This window comes from Lipophrys pholis (genome assembly GCF_963383615.2).
Source record: "Lipophrys pholis genome assembly, chromosome: 16".
Lineage (NCBI taxonomy): Eukaryota > Metazoa > Chordata > Actinopteri > Blenniiformes > Blenniidae > Lipophrys > Lipophrys pholis.
The window spans coordinates 20,297,981-20,323,040 of NC_137634.1; the positions used below are offsets into that span (position 1 = coordinate 20,297,981).

The following is a 25,060-nucleotide window of genomic DNA, read 5'->3' on the forward strand; positions in this document are numbered from 1 at the left end:
CCTTTTTCTTTTATATGTTGTTGAAAACAATCAAAGTCAACCGGTTTAGTCTGAGTTCCCACCTCTCTGCTTTTTACCACGGTTCAACATTTCGCCTCTTATCTTGCAGCTTGTGCAACGACTGTTGACCATCTGAACCTGTACCTGGGGTCTTCACCGGCTGCTATCGTTCCTGAATCGTTTACAGCCCGTCTTTGAACGCGCCGCACTTAAACTGAGAGAAAAGTCGCCCGTTTGAAAGCGACTTTCATGTGCATCAAAGCAGCGCTAATGAGAAGGTATGAAGAAGAAAAGAGCGATGCACACAGTCAGGTTGGGTCTCATTACGCGCAGGGAGAGACATTCGGGCTCTTTTTATAGTTTGGAGGCATCCCGAGGTGGTTTAGGGTGACGAATGCCCTCGAAGATCAACACAAGAAAGAGAAACACAAGAAGTGAGAGCAATAAGACGCAGGCAGAAATCAGACCACAGAGAAACAACACTGACAAAACATTTTAAGAACGTAAAAACAAAAAAGAACATTAAACAGTGATTTGATCTTTGAACAACTTTTTGCTACATTCACCATCTTCTTCTCCCCCCCCCCCCCCAATGTAATTCCACCTTAAAAACAACATATTCAAGTATTTATCCTTTTTTGCTCCTATGAAAAGTCTCCAAACTGCAAAGTTCACTGTGAACCTTTAAGTTTTTAATCACCCAAACAAAGAAACACGAGGCTGGAGAGGTTCACTCAGAGCACAGAAGACAAAGTACACATGCAGTCATATCAGATCGGCTCGCCTTCGTACGTCTGCTCAGTGTCGGGTCTGTAGAAATGTTGTGCTTTGAGCAAACACAATAAACACATCTGCTCTACTGTTAATAATACAGGTCACACGACTCCAGAAAGTCTAAAGAAAGAAAGAAACCAATTCAGTTGAAATTTCTACGAAATATCTACTGTGTAGAAAATGTTCTAACAAGGTTTTTGGAAAACTATTCTGCAAACCTTATGTTCATATTCTTTTATTCTCCAGATTAGTACTCATGCTTCAAACTGACACGCACAGACAATCATACAGAACAACACACACACACACACACACACACACACACACACACACACACACACACACACACACACACACACACACACACACACACACACACACACACACACACACACACCGAATCTGAAGGAAACAAAGTCTTTAACATCCTAAAAACACACGTCTGTAGACACAAGATTTGTTCCTAAATTCTAACTTGTACTGGAATGAATAAAAATAATTTCTATCAGGATTTCAAGAGTCTTTTTTTTTCCACTTCATGATGAAACCATGTGATATTCTGTAAAAAGTTGATTTCCTGCTGGTTTTTCATTTTACAAATAAACTTTATAGAGACAGCAAGCTGTGTGTGTGTGTGTGTGTGTGTGTGTGTGTGTGTGTGTGTGTGTGTGTGTGTGTGTGTGTGTGTGTGTGTGTGTGTGTGTGTGTGCGTGTATGTGTGTGTGTTTCAGGGTATCATCAGCTTATATGTGCACACTCACACACTACACACACGACACACACTCAGCTGTGTGTGCTGCTGTTATTTGGATGTTGTTCTCTCAACAGGAGGAAAGAAAGAGAGAGAGAGAGAAAGAGAGAAAGAGACTACTGGATTGACAGCATGCGATCTTCCACCAGTGTTCGTTGACGCCCCCCAGCCCCCAGGTCAGTCCAATGATGCACCCGTCTCCCTCGCCGCCGGGCGTCGTCTCTACGTGCCGCCGTTGTATGAGTAGTCTGCTTTGTTGTGCATCACCAGCTTATTGTCCACAAAGTAGAAGCTGTCGGACTGCGTCTCGTAGGGATGCAGGACCATCTCTCTGACTGCGAGGAATCACACAGAAACACCACAAACTCCTTAGAAAACCAAACCGAGGGTCGCCACCGCAAAAAGGCTCACAAGATACACCAAACTGGAGTCACACGCAGAGCTGTGACCCGCTGTCACCCTGCACATGTAACCATAGTTAGTAATGAACCGAATTATAGGGAAAGTCACTAAAAATAAGATTATAATAAATGTATTGTGTGAGAGGGGGCGCTCTCTTTTGAACAATGTGCCCAAAAGCCTCCTAAATCACACACGCACACACACACACGCACACACACACGCACACACACACACACACACACACACACACACACACACACACACACACACACACACACACACACACACACACACACACACACACACACACACACACACACTGTTTAATACCAGCTTAATCTATATTCTCAATATATTTTACATTAAAACTCTTCATTATTTTTTCTGATTTGGTTCTGATGATGATGTTGATGATGATGATGATGATGATGATGATGATGATGATGATGATGATGCTGATGATGCTGATGATGCTGATGCTGATGATGCTGATGATGCTGATGATTATCATCATGATCGTCATCATCATCATCATGAATCCTACTGATTTTGTTGTGTGTGTGTGTGTGTGTGTGTGTGTGTGTGTGTGTGTGTGTGTGTGTGTGTGTGTGTGTGTGTGTGTCTGGACTCACTAATGTCTTCGGATAGCGGCGGGAATTCATAGATGTGTTCGCAGGTGTTCTTGCTGCTGGGCATGCAGAAGCCAAACTCAAAGTCAAAACTCTTGAGCAGCTTCTCTCTGAAATAATGTCTCTCGATCATCCGGAAGTTCTCAATCGGCATGTCTCCGACCGTGAACTCCACGCTGGACGCATACAGACACAGAGACAAAGGTGGGTGAGACAAATATCAGCGGATTATCTTTTTCTTTTAAATCTAGCCATGATCATTTATAGACACTCACTGAATTAATGAATAAAGAGATGTTGGCTGACTGGGACTTCTACAATTTGTGAAAATGAAGACAATCGAGGACACTTCTGCATGACACTCATCATGAAAACACTGTTTCACCCTCCCAGTCAGCGCACCAGAGGATTTGATAGATGAATGAACTCGAAGCACATGAAACTAGTGCATGTAACAGCCATTTTAATTCTAAAATCATTAAAAAGACACTTAAAGTCATTACTGTGCAGGATGTTCCAGCAGCATTATGCATTCTCACTTCTTACACAAAGCCAATCAGAAATTAACCTATTTAAAGTTATTTATTAGCAAAACAATCTTGAAATATATGTAAAAGAGTCAGGTTTAGGACGAGTTAAGTTGTAGTATTTCATCAGTGTCAGTTTTATGGTTACGTAGGCAGGATTTGAGCAGTTTTGTGTTTCAGCTTACAGTATACTATGTATTTATTAGATGTTATTGAGGGTGTATATGTGAGTTTTAGATCTTTAGATTCAGGTTAAAGCTTCTAACAAATTAGTTTAATTCCATGTTGAGGTCTTTAAACTCATGTGTTCTGTTTAATGAACCCCTATCTTTGTCTGCCGGCTCAATAAGTAGGAATATCCACTATTTTACATTATCCAGCCAATGTAGCTCAATATAAGCAGCATATGATGGTGCTTATTTTAGTGATGTTAGAAAAAGCTTGTTATGTTCAATTCAGTGACTCACTAAATCTTTAAGGACAAAGCAGCACACATTCTCACTTACGTGGCTCCAACTTGCCGCAGTCTGAGAAAAGCAGGAGTGAACTGATAGCGGACAAACCGGCCAGCGTTTGGGTCAATATCCCTCTTCTCTCCTGCTTTATCTAAAGGTAAACACACAGTTTGTTCGGCCCAGGAAGGAAAAAAGAGGGAAAATACGATCAGAAAGAGAAATCTCCCACTGGGATTGAAATCAACATGTCCCTCCCCTCCAAAAAAATCAAAAGTGCTCATAGAAATACAATAAACAAGGATTATATTCCTCTTTATGTGCAGTAACCAAGTAATAACGAGAATGAAATGACTCATAGAAAAAGAGCAAAGGTTTGTGATCTTTCTTTAAACTTGATGAAATGCTGGAGGCAGTGAATCCTGCAGCTACACCCTGTCACAACCCCATTATTATTCAGCTGCTCCCCTTTTCACAGGAGTCCACACAGCAAGTTATTGCAACCTTTCAGAAAGGACTCCCTTAAAAACTTGACCGACCTCTTTCAATATTGTCGGCACCAATCAGCCATAAGATTATGACCGCTGACAGATGAGCTGGATACCACTGAATATCAGTCAACGTGATATATTTAGGCAGCAAGTGATCATTTTGTCCTTAAAATTGGCACCTTAGAAGCAGGAAAGATAATAATTTCACAAGGTATCTGTCAAAAATTTGTGAATTGGTGAACCCGTGACAAGGTCATGGACAGATATAACTCACTGATGTAAATGGGGAGCAAATCCAATCACATGTGCAAAGATTAATCCTGGTTCCGATGGCAAGGTGACAGAATAGAGTGCACAATATTTGGCAGTTGTCAGAATGTTACGGCTGACCGATTACGTCTATTATTTGCTGAGTACATGTGTCATGGCTTTTAAAACAATTTAACTGAGTTGAGTTTGATACCTGCAGCTCTTTCATGTTCACGTAATCTGCAACGCAGGACTGTGGATTTCCTTTTATTTAGCCTCCCATCTCATTTCTATGGAATTTAATGAGGATTTAAAACATAGCAGGACTGCTCGCACTAAAACTGACTGCACAACTCGTGCATTTGACTCTGAACTCACATGGCCTTTCTTACTCTGAGCTACGATGCTCCTTAATGCTGAATTTCATGCGTCACAGTGAAAGATGTTTGATCACTACACAGAGCATTTAGTTCCAAAACAGTGTTTAAAATCATATTCCTAAATGTGGAATTTAGATGATAAAGTAGCATTTTCACTCAGCAGACTTTAATCTTATTGGTATAAAGACAGCTTACATAATACATGCATGTTTCTGTACAGATGCGCACGTGTGTGTGTGTGTGTGTGTGTGTGTGTGTGTGTGTGTGTGTGTGTGTGTGTGTGTGTGTGTGTGTGTGTGTGTGTGTGTGTGTGTGTGTGTGTGTGTGTGCGCGCGCGCGCACATGTTATGGAATGAAACAAATGTCACTGCAAGCTGAAGTCAAACGTTGGTGGTATAAACAAAGTATGATGTAACTCTGAGCTCAGTTCACTTAAGTTTGAAGAATAATAGCTTCTTCTGCAGCTGAAATGATAATACATGACAAATGTGCTCCTCACTGCTAGAACAACAAAGACATATATTCTCTTATATCCATCAAAGGTTTTAGTCCGATAAAAGTTTTATTTCAAGCCATTTTATTTCTTCGGTAAGCCAATACTTTCTCACGCGAGATGAAAGATCTTCAATTTTGTGCAAAAATTAATTACTGAGAAACGACAGGACCTTTTTAGGACTTCATAATAGCTTATTTTTGTGATTTCATATAATGTTTTGATGTCAAAACATTTATATTGTGGGTTTTTTGGTGAGCATTTATGCAAGTTTCTTCATCCTGTTCTCTACACCATGAATCATTGTCTTCTCTGTGTTCTAGTCGGTCTTAATATAAAACTTCCAGTACAATGTGACCTTCATGTTGAGGACGGGAAAGTTTGCATAATAAATTGCTTCTTAAATGTGTTTTTTTTTTCTCTCAAGTACGCTCGTTGGTGAATTAGACTCGCCTGTAGACGGGGGTTTGGTGATTTCGAACAGCACCGTGCCAGTCTCCATGTCTCTGATCTTGAACCGGGTGAAATCAATGTTGAAGATGTTCTCATCTGGGCTGCAAAGATAATCTGAGAAAGAGAGATAAGAGCGCCAGGTTAGGAAGTATCTGATGAAGGTTTTTGAAATATAATTAAGAGAAATGCTCTTTCTCTTGAAAACCCAACAGAAACTTTTTATTGTATGAATTAATTCAGGATATAGTTGAACAAGAGTGATTGAAAACAAACCATTTCAGATCTAAGTGAAGCAAAATGAGAAGAAGAAATACATGTCAGTTGGCAGTTAAAGAGTTGATTGAAATGGATGCAGCTGTTCATCATAGTCTGTCCAGTATAAAGGCTTTAACACATATTTATGTCCTTAAACCGAGAAGGAAAGAAAACTGTTATGGTCCTTCTGTCATTGCTCTTAGCATTGTCCTGTTTCCTCCACCCATAAATCTTCTATGTCGCTTTATCCAAGCTGATTATTCGTGATGGCAAGGTGCACTCAGGGCAGGTCACCAGTCTACCACAGGGCAAACACAGCGAGATAAACACACATAGTCACATGCACACATAGAGGAAACTGCAGAGAGTCACCCGTGAGTGACTCTAACAGATCAGATAACCCAGATTAGAGCTTCCTTCCATTATCTGTGTGTGTGTTATGGTTGATTTTGAGATATCGTCACTTTTAAAGCTCGCCAGATTTCGCCTCTATCAAATACAACAAAAAAAAAAAGTGGACCTGCATGTGGTCGAGACTGAAGAAGAAAGCTGGTGAAAGTTTTCCTATTTAATCCCATCTGAGTAAAGGCTAAAGCAGGGTACATCCTGGACAGGTCAGCAAACGCACGCTCACATTCAATGACACGTTTCAGTCAATTAACCTCACATGCAGGTTTAATTTTCATATTGTGTTACTTTTGTCTAACTTGTTCACTGTGTTTATCTGGTATTTGAGTCATTCCTGTTAACTTTCACACGCATCTTTTCATCTCAAGGCTCTGACTTGCTTGGTGAAGAGGAGGAGCTCTGGCAGGGGAAGTAATACGTTGATTACAATGTACTGTACATCCAGATATCACTAAATACAACACCAGGGTGATTCAGCAAGCGCCAGTTGAACCTGCAGTCATAAACCTGGACTTTCACTCCGTTCTGGGAGAGGACACAGACCTTTAAAGGTGGAACACACAGAAGGAAAATGCTGTTTTTAGATGAATGACAGCATGCAAATGTTCACAAAGCACCAAAGGAGTGATGAAAACCTCCTTAAAGTCAGTTTTAAATTAATGGCAACTGGCAGACGCATTAAAAATGTCACTCCGTGCATTTTATATACGTGAGTCTTGATGACAACTTGTGCTCCAGACACCATTTCCTCACACACACACAAGCACCCAGTAAGAAAGGGAAGTTATTTTTATTCTGCTAATCCTTCCTGTCCTTACCAGGCAGTGTCACTCCTTATTAAACTCCCCAGTAGAGCAGACACTTCCTGCTCACTGCCTGATCCGATACCACGAGAAGGTCTGTCCATCAACACTTCCAATGGAGACACACTGCTGCTCTCTTGTGTTACACTGAAAGCTGCAAAGCTCATGCCGTGTTGCCAGGAAGGAAGTTCGTGTTTGGTGGATTTCTTCTTCCAGTATTGCAACAGAATCAGCTGCTTTCTCTGCTGCTTATCCCACAAATGCATTCCCCTTACCATTTCAAAACAAACAAAATGTATCACAATATAAGAATTATTTCCAAGAAGGAATAATCACTGAAAAGTGTATTGTTTTTTCAGCTACACACAGGTTTTCTTAGTTTTCGTGTGATATTCATTCTAGAGCATTTAAACGGAATCACAGTAATTCAGGGCTGCAACTAAACAGAAAGATTAGACACTTTATAGTAGAAAAGTCACAAACGTCAGTGATTTCACGTGTTCATTATCTCTAAGTTCAGAGTTAGCACACAATTGTTTTTCACAAGGAGCGTGTAGCAAGGAGATGGTGTCTGAGGGATGTTTTAATTCCTAATGATGGCAGCTTCAAGGAGCCAATGACATTGTTCCGGAAAATGGATGGATGGATGAACAATATGATGTGGAAGATGACATAGATCAGGAATCAGGCGTCAGTAATGAGTTGCAAAAATCACAATTGGCTGTGTCTTTTTTAAAGCAATAGAACCTTCGTTTTTGAGTGAAATGATACTGTCAGTGTCAGAGGAGGTTTTTTGCAGCAACAAATTCACAAAGAATGAACAGATACTGCTGAGTAAGTCACAGTGGGTTTCAGATCACTTTTTCGTTTTAGTCAAAATTTTGTCTAATAGTTTTACTTCTCTGCTAAAGTGAATTGATTTAAAACTGAAATACTCGACTTACACAGTTGAGTCAAATGGTTTACGGTATTCACTGGGCTTGGAATTAAAATGCACTTTTCTGCTCTTTATAAACTGAAACTGGTGACGATACGCCAGTACTGAGGTGAAAACCCATTTCAAATGAAATAAGGAAAATGGTATAAAAATGTTTAGTTTAACTTATTATAAATGATATGATATGACATCATCAAGCTGAAGCCCTGGCCTGTACTTGTATCCCCCTAGGGGGTATTATTCACATTAAACCTCCCTGCATGTTATTTTTCATGTTTATAAATGAAGCATCCCCAGAAGAAGAAGAAGAAAAAAGAAGCGTCGCCTCAAGTGGCTGCATGTTGTCAGCTGGTTTTACTGCAGGAGGTGAGCGCTCCTGACGGAGCTGATCTGATCCGTTGTGATGCCGCGATGCCTTTGCTCCTCTGTCAGTCTCAACGCTGAGCTCGGCTCTTCTAAACACGGCGTCCTATTTAACGCCGTGCAACACCTGAACGTGCACGTGGCGCCCACACGCACCAAAACCAACACAAACCCTCAGCAGCAACACAGTTTGAGCTCATAACAAACAAAGTCTGCTGGTGAAGTTGAGGGGAAAATTAAAACCAGATTTGCCGACGTGTGCAATGCGACCGGCTGTGGCACAGCTGGTGTTTTCTTTGTCCCTTTTCTAACCTACTGCTAATAGTTACCTTTGAGCCTGCTAATGAAGTCCCGCGAGGGCAATGAGGCAGCAGAGGAGACAATGGAACTGGTGCATATGTGTGTGCATGCAAGTGTGTAGTGTGTGTGTGTGTGTCTGTGTTTGGCTCACTTGTGGGGTCCTACAACCGAGAGCACTCTGCCTTCGTGGGGTCTGATTTTGGAGGTTTTCGGGTTGTGGTGATGGTTCAGGTTATGTATTATGTCAAAGGGTGGGCCATCAAAGAAGCTACACACGCTCACACAAGCCCCCACACATTGTTTTGACTTCCTTTCATTTTCTTTAGAACTGTTCTAATTTTGACCATAACTACTATTTACTCATCGTTTACATTCACCCTAACCTGAACCCAAACACCTGTTAACTTAACAATTTCACAACTTTCCACCCGTAGCACCACCTCAACCTCAGTGCAACCCGAAAATATGTCCATTTTTGTCTTCACAAGGACCAAAAGTCTCCAAGATGTCAATGTGTGAACAGACTTTGTTGATACATGCACACCCACACACAAATACAGAACCATCCAAGATAACTCTCAGCCGAAGCCTCCAGGAGAATCCGGGTTGTCACCGTCAGCTCTCCTTCTGGGCCGCGATAGTAAACACGTCCAGACAGAGCACGTCGTGAGCTTTCACAGTCTCTGTGGAGGGATGGACACGTTCATGTGAAAATCTAAAGAGTCCGGCGGCTGCAGGAGAAGCTGAATTGTAAAACATGGCTGAGACAATAACGCAGAGCTGCTTGGTGGTCACTCTGGAAAGAGGAAACGTGTAAAGAACTTCTTCAAACTTGAAATGGTGATGTGACTTCAGACTGATTCACAAAGCTGTGATGTCTGGTTATTGCAAATGTTCAGTTAATATTTTGATGCGTCGACACACAAATTCATATAATATATAATTCTTTCACAGAGGATTGCACTTCACTAAACGTGCCAAATAAGTGAAAATCAATACTTGGATGTGCCAATTGAAGCCTAAATGTTTGAGTGTCTGCGGATGATACAGAAAAACTTGATCAAAATGTTGGGCTGTTGCTGTTAGAGATGGATCCACATGAATTAACCTTTTCTTTGAGATGCTACACCTGAACGTTATCTCAGTGTGGTCATATATCAATAAACCGTTTATCCAGAATTAAATATGTTAAAAATCAACATACCGACTAAAAACCACACATTTTGTAATTTATGGCTCAAAAGGTTAGTAAATTAAATACATTTCTTTGAATTTGACTTACTGAAGCAATGAGCAAACATCTGTCCAATGCTTAATTTTCATTTTTGATGCTTCAATCACCCAGTTTAGCCTAACAGCATAGTTATGTATTTATTCTATTGTCACCAACTTACTACTATAAGCTCAAAGGAAACACAAAGAAATGTTACTAAACACAATCACTTTCCCAATAAAGGTTATGGTGTTAAAAAGAAAATAAAAATCTGAGTTCATGGTTTATGGATGTATATCAATGATATACAACCATATGATGAGGCACTTTCTTCAGCAAATTGGCACCACTATTTGAAGAAGAACAAGGAGTTAAAAGCTTAATTTCACATCTGTTGTTAACAATAAATGTGCAACTCACAGAACAACACACTGACAAAAAGAGGAAGAGATGCTTCACAGTTTATCAGCAAAGGACAACTATTTTCTGCACGTTAACAGCAGATGTGTCAAACCACCAGTCGAGAGCCAGACTGGGTCAAACGCACAGTTCAAAACATGCTGCACCAAAATGACCCAGATGTGGCTAAAATACGCCGTTCGGAGCTCATTTTAGCGGTTCACCCAGTTAGTGCTGGGACAGGATCCATCATGAGGGCTTTAAATTCACCGGCGCATCAAACCATATTAAAGGCTTATAAACACAACAACATGCACGCTGGTGAGAACAGCTGACACTGATAATGGGATCTAGTTTCGTGCCCCACTTGAGCTGCAGACCAGTCCATCCTCACACAATGTGGAAAACCTCAGCTTTTGTCCAAACTATAGCGCTATAATGAAAGCATATGTTAATTCTCCAGGCTTATCCTGTTTCATGAGATTTTTTATATGTATGCATGAACTGGAGCTTAAAACTTGTCACATGAAACAAGCTATTTCAGTGTTGTTTTAACTTAGAGGAAGTAAAATCAGCAGTCTCTTCTATTCTCACTCTTTTCTATTCTCAGTTTTCTGTGACCACAGAAGTCATGTCTGAGCTACTTCTGTCACATTTAAACACTTCTGGTCTGTCTTTTAGCTGCAATATGCTTAAAGAAAGTACATCAACCAGTGATCAAAAAATTGCAAAAGTTAATAAAAAAGTTGAATTTCAAAACATAAGTTTTTGAGAAACTGAGGATGATTACCTGCAGACTGGGTAAATGTGTTTTAGAACTGTAAGAAAGTGAATACAGTAATAAGTAAATAGAATTTCAAGTTCTGATAATCTTGATCTCAATATTCATATTTGTGTCAGGCGACACTACTGTGTACTTCTATTAACTGCATTAGAGATCAATTACTGAACAATTGATCCAAAGCTGAAGGTGGAAGAGAAGGAGAGCGTACGCAGCTCAAGTTATGCAAAAATGTTGCTTGGTGATAAAGTAACAGCTGAACTCAACAACCACAACAACTCCATAAATATGAGGTATTTGATCTTTGAGCTGTATAACTAATAATAGTAGTTGAACAGACTAATCATAAATCACCTAAACACTTTTAAGGCCATGCGATACATTAAAAGTAAGAAATGATGACGGTCACAAAGATGCACTGGAAGATTGGATGGGCAAAGGAAGACACTGACGCAGCACGGCTCGCGTGGGCTAATCTGGTTTAGTTCCTTGTATGAAGGCAAATCCAACTAATCACTGGAGGGGTGGGGGTGGGGGGGTAAACCAGCGAGGGGGAGGGAGACGGGAAAGCAGGTGTGCAATGAAGACAGAGACATGTAATGAAATCTGTGTGAAGTGCTTAAATGGTCCTTTCGGCGACGTGATTAGTTTTAACAGTTTTAACATCTGAGCAGATTTCTCAAATTAAAAGAGGAAGATGTCTAAGATGAAACTTTTTATGAGGCTGCAAAATGTCAAACATCCCGACACTGTTCGTTTACACACACCTGTTCCGCATCATGTGAACTTTGTCAAAGTGATTCTGATTGACAGCATCAGCGGACTGTGTAAAAGGTGCAAGACATTTTGAATATTTTCAGAATGTACTCATATCTTTTTCCATAGAGACAAAATGTCAGTATTCAGGTTAGTGTGATTTATTTCACTGGGCTGTATGTGTTCACTTAAATTTTTCCATCCACACTCTCACCTTAAACACATCACCCCGATTAGATTTTGATTTTATTTACATGTATTCCGACCTATTTTGCATGAATAGTATTTTTTAATTTTTTGTTTTGGAGACTGGAACAATTGTTTTGATATGTGTTGCCACATTTGTAAGAATTTAACTCGGAATAGTTCCAAAGTTTTTTAAAAATATACTGTAAAATAAACTTTAAGAGCGTGCAAGTGCAGCCAGGTTATGCATTTTGTTCCTTACTGACCTGAATTTGACAGTCGATGACCAAAGTCTCATTGCAACAGCGACATGGTGAAAATAGGTGTGGTTGTGAAATGAAGGGCACTGAAACAAAGACTGGATGAGTGGATGAAGGAGCTTAAAAAATCCTGACTTCTGGTTTTCTAGAGGTTTTGGAAACTCCAATATATGATCAGTCAAACAAAGAAGCAGGCTCAACGTCCTGGTTGTTCCTTCTTGTGTTCCAGTGAAATAAATACAATAACCGAAGCTCCATAATTATATGAGCCAGCTGAGTGATTTTACAGTGATCTTGAGGAGCGTATTCAGCCTGGTTTGATCACCTGCTACCCAATCTCACTTCTCAGTGTGGAGCATTTACTGCATCAGATGTGCACCAGAAAACTGTTAATGTAGCACACAAGCCAAATGTGCTGCGGGCCTAACTGGGCTATCTGAGCTCATGATGCATTAGAGCATCTTATGGGTCATTAAATGGAGTTTATTTTGACACAGCACCGCTCGGTTATGTTACTTTCACACCACAGACCTCACAAGTCACGGGGGTGTTCACACAGTCTCGTTACATATAAGTGTTTGGGTCAGGTCTCGTGGCTATTGAGCTTTTTTAAAAAAAGGAAATGTCATTTAAAGCAGCCACATAGTATTATTAGTATCCTCTGAAATAGAGAGACAGGCTCTGAATATTGCCTGATTGTTTCCGATAAGTGCAACATCAATAGTTCGGCTTTCAAGCTAAAGCAATGTTGCAGCAAAAAAAGATAGCAATCCTTTCCAATGAGAAATATTGAAAAGCTGAAGTCCTCTTTGGACAAATCACAGCCAGAAAGCTTGTGTTTTTAAGAGGTTTGTCCTCACAGCTCCTGTAAGTCATAAATTAATACTTATGCAAAACAAACATGTGACATTTTCAGTAAATTGATAATATCCTGAACTGTAAAGTTGTGTTTTTTTTGGTTAGGACGACTTGACAGTGTCGCAAATGCACTGAAATAATGATGAGACCTCAGCATTTTACCTGTGTGACTTTTATTTATTGACTTTTTCCTGACAGTGAATACAATCCCGCTCATATTTACTCTTTGATAAATCAAAAAGGTGAATCACCATGTTCATTATACAGGTTATTTTTATATTGATTGCTTCAAAAAAGTAATAAAAAACATATTTTTAGTTAAGCATATTATGATTATTACATTTAGTGATTAATTATCCCAGCTCTAATTTTGAAGCAAAATCCCCAAATGCTGAAGATATCCATAAATATATACATACTAACTACTAAGTTTTTAACATTTTTAACATTTTACTTGTCGTAAATATGGTTTACAGTTCAATAAATATAGAAAACATCTGATCTTATGAAGTGTTCTAATCATTTGTACTACTATATCTCAACCTTTAAGTTTAACTAAACAAGAAGTATGAAATCTTTCAGTTTATGTGTGAATAAACTAAAATATATAGAATAAATGAATGTTTCTGTCATACTTCAGTTGCACCTGTACAGACATCCATCCATCCATCCTTCCATCCATCCATCCATCCATCCATCCATCCATCCATCCATCCATCCATCTTCTACATAAATACATTCAAACTGTTTCTTGCTATTTGCAAATACATCCACTGTGTTTTGTTTTTTATTTTCCAATGACATACTTTACAGGAGGTCATAAAGATTCTTCAGGCGCACTGATTCTGCTAAAGAGCTAATCACATTTAGTAACACACAAATGAACGCCAGCTGAATCCAACACCCCACATAAGGAGGAGACTGTTGGCCAGCTGTCAAAATCTCTGCCAAGAAATGCCATTTGAATAAGTGTAATCATTAGACGAACTGTGGTAAGTGTCGGGGTAATGATCTCCGTGCTGTAAACCTGCCTGTTTGTGATGGGAAACAACTGTTGCCAATCTGCTAATGCGAGCTGAGCTCTGCAGAAGCTCTGTGTGGTCGTGCTTCCACTGCTCAAGGTGAAGCAAACTGCATCAAGAAAGTGTTCTTCACCTGCAATTTCAATAGGATATCTCATCAATTGGAAACACTGCCCTCGTGACACTGTTTAGTACCGAAAAACTGTCAAAAATGACCATTTGCTGTAGTTTGTCTTTGTCTTTCGTTCAGGGTTTGTTGTCACAGATTTGCTTCTTGGAAGCTGTGACTTATATTCACTTTGTGGCATTCTATTGGATTAAAAAGAAAGAAAGATTTTAAACTTGAAAATTAAATGATATGCACTGTATTATTGTAATTAGTGGTTAGCACTCTAGCCTCACAATAAGAAATCCCCTGGGTCAACTCCAGGCTTGGTTTCGTCTGTCTGAGGAGTTGAGGCATGTGGTTTTTATTACAGTTAGATAAATCTGCCTCTCAAATCTATTAGTAGGTTTTAACTTGTCTGTTTAGCACAAATATCCCAAAAATAGTAATTCCCACATCTTAAAGTGTCAGGGCTTTCAGCTTTATTCTCTTCATTTTTTCATTATTACGTGTAATGTCAGCGTGTACCTCAGTTCCTTAATAGATTTCTTGGTTTAGCTCCAGTGCCCTGCGGCCTTATAATGTAAAACAGAAGATGGATGGATGAATGGCTGTATATTAAATTCTTTATAATGAATAACCCGAAAACATTCAACTGAGCTTTACAAAGCCAGCATTTGACATTTTATAATTTTATTTTATTTTGACATAATTAGTGGTAACGCCACGCTGGTAAAAGGTCACTGTTCTGAAACGGTATCTGCCTCAACATCACGAAGAGAGGAAATCCCTCTGGCACAGGACAGTTGTAAAGTCCTGGGTATTGTTAGATGTGTTATGTTACTGAATAGGTAACTGATTTCAGTAGAGAAAAACTGACAGTTTGCTCATTGTAAGAGTTTAGTTGAAACAAGCGAAAATCAGCAGGTAAAGTTTCATAAACAACTCACCCATTGATGATCAGTGTCATCTCATGCAACTGAAGGTCACAGCTGATGATGGGCAAAGGCAGATTACACCCGGGACAGGTCATCAGACCAACAGGGCAACGACAGAGAGACAGACAACCCCATACCTTCACATTCACAGAAACACACAAGTACAAATCCCCAATAACACTCATGAGTACACAGAGAAAACCCACTCATGCACTGGAAAAACACATAACTTCCGCACAGAAAGGTCCCCAAGCTTAGACTCAAACCGCAGACGTGCTCATTGTGAGACACCAACAGAGTCCTTTGTGTCCTGGAACAAACATGAATACAGTTTTGATGTACATTTGTATGTTGAATCTGCTCGTCAATAACGACGTTAAGCAAGTGCTGGTATGTGTGTCCACCCCTCTCCTCATCACCCGTCGGGGGACAGCACACCTACACTGCTAAAGAGGAGAGGAGAGGCGAGGAGGGAGAAGAGGAAGCGTGTGGGAGCACCGAGATGCACGCTCCGCTGGTTGTAACCAAGGGGAGATGCTTCACGTTGCCGTAGTGACTCAAGCGTGTATCCACGTTGCTGTGGTGATTCACGCACGTCTCCTCTTGCCTCCAGCAGTGACGCTGCGAGACAGGAAAGTGAGAGTTTCCAAGACCATAATAAGGTCCGGCGTGGGAGACGGAATAATTACCAAATGCATGTGTGCGTCCCCGAGCAGCTGGACATCGGAGCCCACACAGACTCACACTGTGCATGCACGCCGTCATCAGATGAAATTTCTCCTCTGTTTCTAAAAATGACCGGGTTAAAGGATCAATAAAGGAATTAAAGAGTTTTTGGTGCAAGCGCAGCCAAGGGATGTTCCCAAAGCTCAGTAAGCTGTGATTATGTTGGAGTGGACGAGGAAGGGAGCACCATGATAGCTTTATCTTCTTTTAGAAGCCACAGACACAAACACAATAATAACATATAACAAGATAAAATTTAAAAAAATAGAGGGGAGTAAGTAACAACACAAACATTTTGTTTTTGAGTTGCTGAGCGAAGTCAGGCAATAAGGACATCATCAGATTTGCTGTTTGTTTAAATTCCCAAACACCTTTCTTTTCTTTTTTTTAACTTTTCAAAAACAGCCGTGAGAAAAGCCTCCAATGTTTGCATGTTATTCACTGGGTTGTGTAAGTCAGGTATTACACCGGCCTTTAAATAGTCTGATGCCCTCTGCCACCTGTTAGCTAACTAAGACCTGTGCTGGTGATGGGTGTAGGTGTTCTTATGCACATAAGAGCTTCCTGGAGGTTTGTGACCTCGATCACACAAAACAGCTGCATTAAGATAGTTGTTGTGAAATCAGCAGATCTGCTTATGTCGACATTATAAATAGGCCAAACTGACAAGTTTAAAAACACTTTGAAAAGAGGAACATGTTTCAAATTTGAATCAATCTAAGGATCAAGACTTTTAAACTTGAAAATAAAAATGCCAAAACAACGTAATCTGGTTAGAATTAAGCAGTAAAAGACTACTTATACACATGTGACAATCGCAGGACCTTTTGGCCAGTGAAACAACTTGATTTCTATTTATTTACGTCACCACTTCCAATGGAGTTATTTCATGTTTGTTGCCAATTTGATCTACTTTAAGAAGTATATTTAACTAAGCGAGAACTGATGCTGAATAAGGACTCGTGCTACTCTCAATGGTGACCGCTCAGTCACCCCAACGCCTCAATCCTTAACTCTCAGGTTAATCTAGCCTCAATACTTCATCACACAAATGTCCACAATTGGTAGCTTTGACTCATCTCTTTATGTACTGTACTACATTAGCAATGATGAATTGAAGGAAATGCTAAATATGTGGAGGGGGGGGGGGGGGGGCTGTGCTGATTATCCGGTTAGTGCAACTGCTTGATACATGTTCTTATAAATGCAAAGTGACGGTTTCTATTTGAAACACAGCAAATCAGTAGAAGTAATCCCATTTTCTGTGCTTTGTTTGTCAATGACAGTGGCGCTCGATATAGTCGATCGTTAAGGGTGGACTTAGGCACTGTAACAATCGAAATCATTACAGGAAGGAGTAATATTGAAAAAAAGAAATGATTCTAAATGTTAAAATGCAGCTAATATTGTAATAATACAAAGGCATAATCTTCACACTCATTCATTGAAGATACAGATTATGCAGTACTCTCTGAATCATAGTTGTAAAAAGTGTTTACTATTTCACTATGCTATTGGCAGGTTTTATGAGGTATCAGATTTATTCCATTATTGGCCATTATTACATTACAAAAATGGTGAAATGTGTGTTATATTTGATCCTTTTCACACTACTTATCCAACGATGTATTTGATATTTAATTCTGAATCTATGAACTTGCTTTAAAGTCTTGAAGTATATCATTTTTGTCAATATACACATATTGTAGTGGTCCTATGAAGGGCTAAGCGCAGGCAAGAAGAAGACAGAATGCGGAATAAGAATTTTCAAGCAAATCATCTGTTCATTTTAATAAAACTAACCCGTTTCAGAAGGCATTGAGCCCTGCTCTTTCCAACCTGTCTGCACTTCTTCAAACTGCACACGTTTTGTTGTCAAGCGCCACTCATCCACCTCCACGTCTGTGCGCGTAAATACGCGCGCACAGACGCACGCAGCGGTGGGCTGGCACCTCCACAGGTCACAGGGCAACCGAGATGCCAACGGCGGAGCTTTTGGAGCAGATCTGCACGCACGTTGGCCAGCACGTCGAGGGTTTAACGATACATTACAGTTAGTTTGAGCGGGGCCTGTGTATAGATTGCATAAATAAGGGGACACGGCGGTGACGTGATGCCTGAGTCACAGCTGTCACATCTCCAGCAGCTTTTGTCCTCTCTCTCGGTGAACTTACTCTCCGTGATCTTCTGCAAGCCCAGGACATCCTCCGGAGTGATCACCGTGTTAGCGAGCAGGTCTTCCTCGGTGGTCACCGGGACCCCCACCTCGGCGGAGTTGCAGCCTTTCTTCACTTTCATCGCCGCCGGTTGCTTCGGGCTGCCGTTGCTGGTGCTGTCTGTGCCGCTGTCGGTGCCTCCGGTGTCTCTGCCCGGATTACCACCGGCGGGCTTCTTAGCGCTTGATGGGTCCTGGCTGTTGCCTCTGCTGGTACAGGAATAGCTCATTCTCCACTCCTCCTCCTCCCCCCCTCTCCTTTACCCAAAGCTTCCAAGATACTAAACAGTTGCCTCCCTCCCTCCCTTCCTCCCCCCTCCCTCGCCGAAGGATGCAGAGTTGCTGTCTGTTATCCTGTGCTTAATTCCAATCCGCTTCGTCTTTATGATCCCAACAGTCTGTCTCCTCTGCAGACGGCGTGCATGCAAACAGCCCTCTCTCTCCCTCCCTCTCTCTCTCTCTCTCTCTCTCTCTCTCTCTCTCTCTCTCTCTCTCTCTCTCTCTCTCTCTCTCTCTCTCTCTCTCTCTCCCTCTCTCTCTCTGTCTCTGTCTCTCTCTGTCTCTGTCTCTCTCTCTCTGCTGCGCGCAGTCTGCCGAGAGCGCGCACTCTTTCTGCGCAGCTGCTCCCTCAGACGCTCCTTCGGTTGTGTCAAGTGAAGCTGGACGCTTGTGGGAAATAAATCTGCCGGGTTTGAAACTGAAAAAGAGGCGGCAGATGGTTGTTGATGTTAAGGAGGAGGAGGGGGAGGAGGATGAGGAGGAGGAGGAAGGGGTGGCATCCCCCAACAGAGCAAAGAGCGTTTGGTGCTGCTGCTCCGCGCAAACATTGCGCTCCAACTGACGCGCGCGCATTAATTGACGTGACTGACAGCTGATTCATTCAAAACGCCGCCAATATGTGCAGTGCCTGGTTTCTGCTGATAGCAAAAACTTGGAAAAAATCCCGTCTTGGCAATCATTGAGCCCATCTTTTCTTTTTTCTTTTTTTTCCATCCACCCGTCTTGTACACCGCCTCGTAGATTGGTGCTAAAGCGATTCAACACTATCCCCTGATGTATTACAGCGGTATGAAAAATACAAAACAACAACAACTTAATGTGATGGTTTATGGTCTAAGATCACTTTGATTTCACACATTAAAGTAACAGTAAAAGTAGGCTAAATTTGACTTAGAAATTTGACTTAGAAATTTGACTTAGAAATTTGACTTAGAAATTTGAGGAATTTACCAAATATGCTCACTTCCACAATAAAGTTGAAGTTATGTTCATTAAACAACATACAGCCACATTAACTCAAATGTATGCTGCAATGCAGTCTTATTACACATATAAAATGGCTCCTTGGAATAACTCAAAATGACAGTATGTAATATGTTCTAAATTTATCTAAGCCTTGATATGTTTTGTGAAGTAGGTTACTGAAGCCAGCAAGCGAACCAACTCACCACACCCAGTCTTGAAAATACAGCTTTAAGCCTGTTTTTGGGCCAAAAAGAAAAATGGCAGATTGATGAGTAAGCACGACGGTCAGGAGTTACAAACAAGTTACAAACAAAAGTAAAGACTTTGGTTTAATCTGGATTTTAACAATATATTGGTTTAATGCAAAATCACATTTTCGGGTATAAACCTGCTTTTTTAAGGTTTTGCTCAAAACAAACCTCACTCTCATGAGGTTAACTTAACAGTCACGCTATAACTTAAAGACTTGAATAATTATTCTTATTTGAATAGTTTCATATCAAATTCCATTTTTTATATGACTCATGCACTTGTGACTTTTTCCTAATTCTACATCTAATAGAAATTTACAGATGCAGGGTCAACTGTCAGTTCAGAACTGTGAACACACAGTGTCACGTCAAACACATCACATTGCATCAAAAAGTACCAACTGACTTTCACTTAAAAACATTTATAAAGAGGGAAGCTTATCAAGGAAATGTGGTTTCCTTAAACATTTGTGACTATTGAGGTCAGTATCGAAGCTTTGCAGATATTTCCTGTGTTCTAGCCAATAGAACAAATAGCTAAATGTTTCTTTTTAAAATCATAAGTGATATGCTCATTTAATTTGTGATACATCAAAAAGCAACTTAAAAAATATGATGGCCTGTTACATAAATATAGTACTTTGATTCGTTTTTTTGTGAAGAAGGAACTGTCGTCACTGAAGAAACTTTAGGCTTCCAAAAGTGAAGAAGATTCATGTAATGAAGTAAAAAAAAAGAAGAAAAGAAAGTATTTTGTCTTTAAATGTAAATGTTTTAATTGATTTTGAATACAGATTTCAGGGTTTAACCAATACATAATTATGACTGAGAAAAATCATAAATAGCTGTTTTTTCCCTAAAGTTGATATTTTTAGCCAAAGAAATATCTTTGTCATTATGAAAGGAAAACCCTAGAAGCTGGATGGAAGCAGTTCTGTCACATAAAAATCTCTCTCTCTCTCTCTCTCTCTCTCTCTCTCTCTCTCTCTCTCTCTCTCTCTCTCTCTCTCTCTCCCTCTCATGACTCAGTCCTTGACGACTGTACACTCCAGCTCAGCAGGGAATCGTCTAATGAAAACAATATTTAACCAACAGTAACTTTATTTAGCAGCAATAAGAAAAATGCCAGTAAAGACAGAAACTCTTTAAGTTAGAGTGATCTATTAAACCAAATGGAGGTTTTTATGAGTGTCGTGGACGAGGACAGGCCATAGAGGAGTGAGCCTGTGATCAGAGGTCAGCAGGTTCGAAGCTTTCCACTGAGCTCGGCCTCGACCTGCAGCTCACCTGTTCTACTATGTGTAGTAATACTACTATGAGTATGATTGGTGAAACGCCAAAAATACGGTTTTCTTTCTCTCGTCCTCTAGGGGTCTGAGAGATTTATGTAGAAATGTTGCACTCTACAGGCAGCCTGCAATTACTACAAAATGTGTCTAATGTTATCTTCAGTTTGTCCTTTACTCTCCAAAGCCAAAGAAGAGACTAAATTATTTGTAGCTGTTTAGATAGTTGGAAAAAAAGCACTGAATACACACATCTGAACTGCTAAAAGTCAGCTTCTTTACTTCTTTACTTTAGTTAGACTCATTTGAATTAATACAGTCCCCTCCAAACTGATTTGTACATTTACTGCATTGTAATTAGTGTTTGTTACATCTGTATTTTGTCTGTGTGTCTGTCAGACACTGCCTGTGCTGCAGTCTGATTTTCAGCAGGTGGTTGATGTACAGATGAGATGTGGGTGTGGTGATGTGTGAGCGTGATGTCTGTACGCACTCGCCCGCCCGCCCGCTCAGAGTCCACTGTATGGTCACTGTGGTCTCTTCACATCGGCCTGCTGAGCTTGCTGGACTCTTTGTCATGTCTGAGCTGCTGCTGCTGCCATCAGCAGAAACACACACACACACACACACACACACACACACACACACACACACACACACACACACACACACACACACACACACACACACACACACACACACACACACACACACACACACACACACACACACACACACACACACACACACGCACGCACGGACTGTCTCAGAGCTGAATAAATCCACTTTGATAATAAATGTGTGATGACATGAGTTCTGACAGTTCTGTTGTTCTCTCTAATGCAGTTTTGAATCAGAAAATCAGAAAATTATATGGTTACGCAAGTAAACAAACACACACACATGCACGTGCACACGCGCGCACACACACACACACACAAGTACACCGACACAGACATAGAGTCTGGACAATGTGCTGACCTCGGTAAGCCATTCCTAAATGTTTATTGTTCACGGTGGCCAGAGAAGAGAAGAGGGTGAGCGGTCAGTTTTGTACCTACCAGCTGCTCACTCTGTTTATTTAATGACGCAATGCAAAAGTGATTTCCATAAAATGATCCTTTAACGCAAATATCAAGACAGAATTCGTAGTAGTAAAACACTGTTGGTTGTTTTGATGACAACGTGACAGTATTGATGTATTCCTCTTTATGCTCCACAGTCACCTCGATGTCCTTCCGGTTTATTAAAAATCTATTGCACTCATCTGTCTGAAAGTAAAGCGCCAATTACAGCTCCATGCCAAAACTCTGCCAGAGCTGCCAACCAGGTCTTTGAATTGGTGCCATTGCCCCCTGTTAACCTTTATGGTTGATTTATTCAGTTGTGCAGAATTTCCCAAAATAGCAACGGCTGCTTTCATTCACAAGTGAAAGCAGGATGAAGTCACAGAGGAGAGAGAGTCACTCAGATTCGATCATCTGGTTTGGACTGTCTTTTGTACAGATTTAGTAGTTTGGATATCCAGCTGACTGGTGGAAGCCTCTCATGTCAGCTGGGATGGACTCTGGCCCCCTTGCAAACCCACCGAGGATACAGCAGGTATGAAAGAAGAAAGGATTCCTGTAATGCAGCTTCTTCCTCTTGATGTCCAGAAGTAACGATCATTCACCCAGTTTGTTCAACTGCAATAAAAACTCAAGAAAAGTATACTTTTGCCAAATGTCCTGCACATGATTAATCCCATTGAGCCGAGTTGGATCTATTAAAGGATTATTGCTAATTACCACCATGAGTGTGAGAATGATGCCAGTGCAATGAAATAAAATCAATAAATCCTAAAGGCTTCATCCCTTTCCTATTCTGTTAAAAAGGCACAGCGTTGATATGATGGAACTTTACAAATAACTGGGAGTGTTGGACCAAAAACACTGATGTCCTCTACGAGGCAGGTCAAAGCACCACTCTATGTTTTGAGGAGGTCAGGTCAGACCATGCTGAGGATGCTTTATGAGTCTGTAGTGGGTTTTTCTTTCTTTCTTTCTTTCTTTTTTTTAGCTTACTGTGCTGCTGCTGCAGACTCAACAAGCTGATGAAGAGGGCCAGTGAGGTTGTTGGGTGGAGCTTGAGTATCAGCAGCAGTTTCAGACAGGTGGACAATGTACAAACCGCATGCTACAATGACTTGAACACTCTCCACGGCGTTCTCAAACACCTCCAGCCATCGCTTCTCTTTTGCATGTAACACATCACAAATATTTTCCCCTGATAGGTTAAATACGTCTGACTTATTAATCATAAGCTTAGTAGCTGGTTATTCCACTTCACTATGAAGCTTTCAGCTCTGATGCCCTTAAGAAATTTAGCTTTTGTGCTCAATCCTGTGTTGTCTCCATCTTTAGCTGAAACGAGGGTGGTTCCTATAGTCACAGTACATTTTCCGAACAATCCTTCACACTAGCGTACCAGTCAAAGGGTCTTCATCCCAAAATGATTGAGGATATGTCCCACTTCAATCTTTTTTTGCAACCCCTTGGGCACCAGGGTTTATTACCTCGGTGTCACTTCATGAAACCATCCATTCATCTTTCTCTCGTTATACATCTCAAGGTGGTGAGTCAGTGGAGCAAATCCCAGCTGACAATGTGCAAACTCCAGGATGCAGCGTGGACAGATCACAGAAACACACACACACACACACACACACACACACACACACACACACACACACACACACACACACACACACACACACACACACACACACACACACACACACACACACACACACACAGTCACATTTACACCGTGGGACAATTTAGAGACACACAGTGGGAGCACCTGGAGAAAAGCCCATGTGTCACAGTTAAATCATGTAAAGTCTACATTGAAAGCTCCATCCTGGACTGAAACTGTATGATCTCCTGAAATGTCAAAGAAAATATTTTGATCATCCTTCGAAAGAAGGAATTAGTCTGTGTATGTATTTATTTCTACTTTACAAGCATGAGAGTGGTGTCAGCTTACCGGTAAGCTGTTTTACTTTGTTTCAATAAAAATATGGGTTTAATGTATGAGTTTACTAAAAATTGTCCTCCTTGGATAGTTCTGAGATTGAGTGGTCGCATGCCACATTGCTTTTCTTTACTGTAGCACATCCTCCTTTACACATTCTGCCAAACAACGTCGGCTTAAAATGATACTGTAGCTTTCCCAATTGCTTCGTGACTGGAGCTCATTTCAGGACTCACCATTGCTGCCTGAATTCCCTGATAAACAGACAGACACACTCACTGCTTTCATTTCATTTACAAAAGTCTTCTTGTGAAAACTCCCCTATATCTACAATATAAATTGCAATCTACGTTCGAGAGGATTCATCAGTCAGGTCAAACCTAAAGCTCATCCCGCCTTTGATCGCTTCTCATTTCAGTTTTCTGCTGCAAGTCATCTGCAACAAACCTTCAAACTTTATCCTGCAAATATAGTCTAACCAATAATGAAGGGTCACTGAACTTGGTTTTAGCTTTTGTTGAGTTGTTGATGTGTATGTATGTATGTATGTATGTATGTATGTATGTATGTATGTATGTATGTATGTATGTATGTATGTATGTATGTATGTATGTATGTATGTATGTATGTATGTATGTATGTATGTATGTATGTATGTATGTATGTTTTTCTTTGTACTTAAAAAACAAACAAATAATGAAACAAAATATTTAGGAGTGTTTCATCATCCTTCATGGTACAGGTTGAGGTCCACCTTCTTTTTAATAATCATTTGATAATAGATAATAAATTACGCACAGAACTGCACTTCATGCCAGCCGATGTGATAATAGATCCACACACAGGCCTTTTTTTTTTTTTTTCACCTTTCCAACGCATTATAGCTGCACGCCCTCTTTGTGTTTGCATGAATCACTGTGTGTCTGCGTGTTAACCCCTGTGTAGCTCACACAACAAAACAATGGAGTCAAAAGCAAAGTGCTGACACGAGCCCGGGCGTGCATGCCCCCCGGCCCCTGACACCTGGGGGTGTATATATACCCCCACACTCACTGCCACTGCAGACCCATCAGTGAAACCCTGCGACACACAGCTCACCGGTTTGGGTAGGTCAGATTAGTTCAACAATACAGTGT

At 40.6% G+C, this 25,060-nt stretch overlaps 1 protein-coding gene across 2 annotated transcripts; it reads right to left on the bottom strand.

Moving 5' to 3' along the window:
• Nucleotides 1-475: 475 nt before the first annotated feature.
• On the bottom strand, nt 476-18,372 carry unc119a2 (unc-119 lipid binding chaperone a2). Of its 2 annotated transcripts, none has more exons than XM_080483340.1 (5): nt 18,087-18,372; nt 5,602-5,715; nt 3,590-3,680; nt 2,560-2,732; nt 476-1,860 (listed from the first exon to the last, which is right to left on the bottom strand). In XM_080483340.1, the coding sequence occupies exons 1-5, from the start codon at nt 18,355-18,357 to the stop codon at nt 1,748-1,750; spliced, it is 762 nt and encodes a 253-aa protein (XP_080339466.1). In that variant the 5' UTR covers nt 18,358-18,372; the 3' UTR covers nt 476-1,747. The 2 variants fall into 2 exon arrangements, with proteins under 2 accessions (XP_080339466.1, XP_080339465.1); XM_080483339.1 differs by having other exon boundaries at nt 1,307-1,860; nt 3,590-3,689.
• Nucleotides 18,373-25,060: the final 6,688 nt, after the last annotated feature.

Bases quoted from the DNA above. Each gene is read 5' to 3' on its own strand.
- unc119a2 (XM_080483339.1), bottom strand. From the start codon at position 18,357: ATGAGCTATTCCTGTACCAGCAGAGGCAACAGCCAGGACCCATCAAGC. The intron at 5,716-18,086 runs GTAAGTTCACCG...TCTCTTTCTCAG, and splicing joins CTTGCAGAAGATCACGGAGA to ATTATCTTTGCAGCCCAGAT. The intron at 2,733-3,589 runs GTAAGTGAGAAT...GTATGCGTCCAG, and splicing joins CTGCGGCAAGTTGGAGCCAC to CGTGGAGTTCACGGTCGGAG.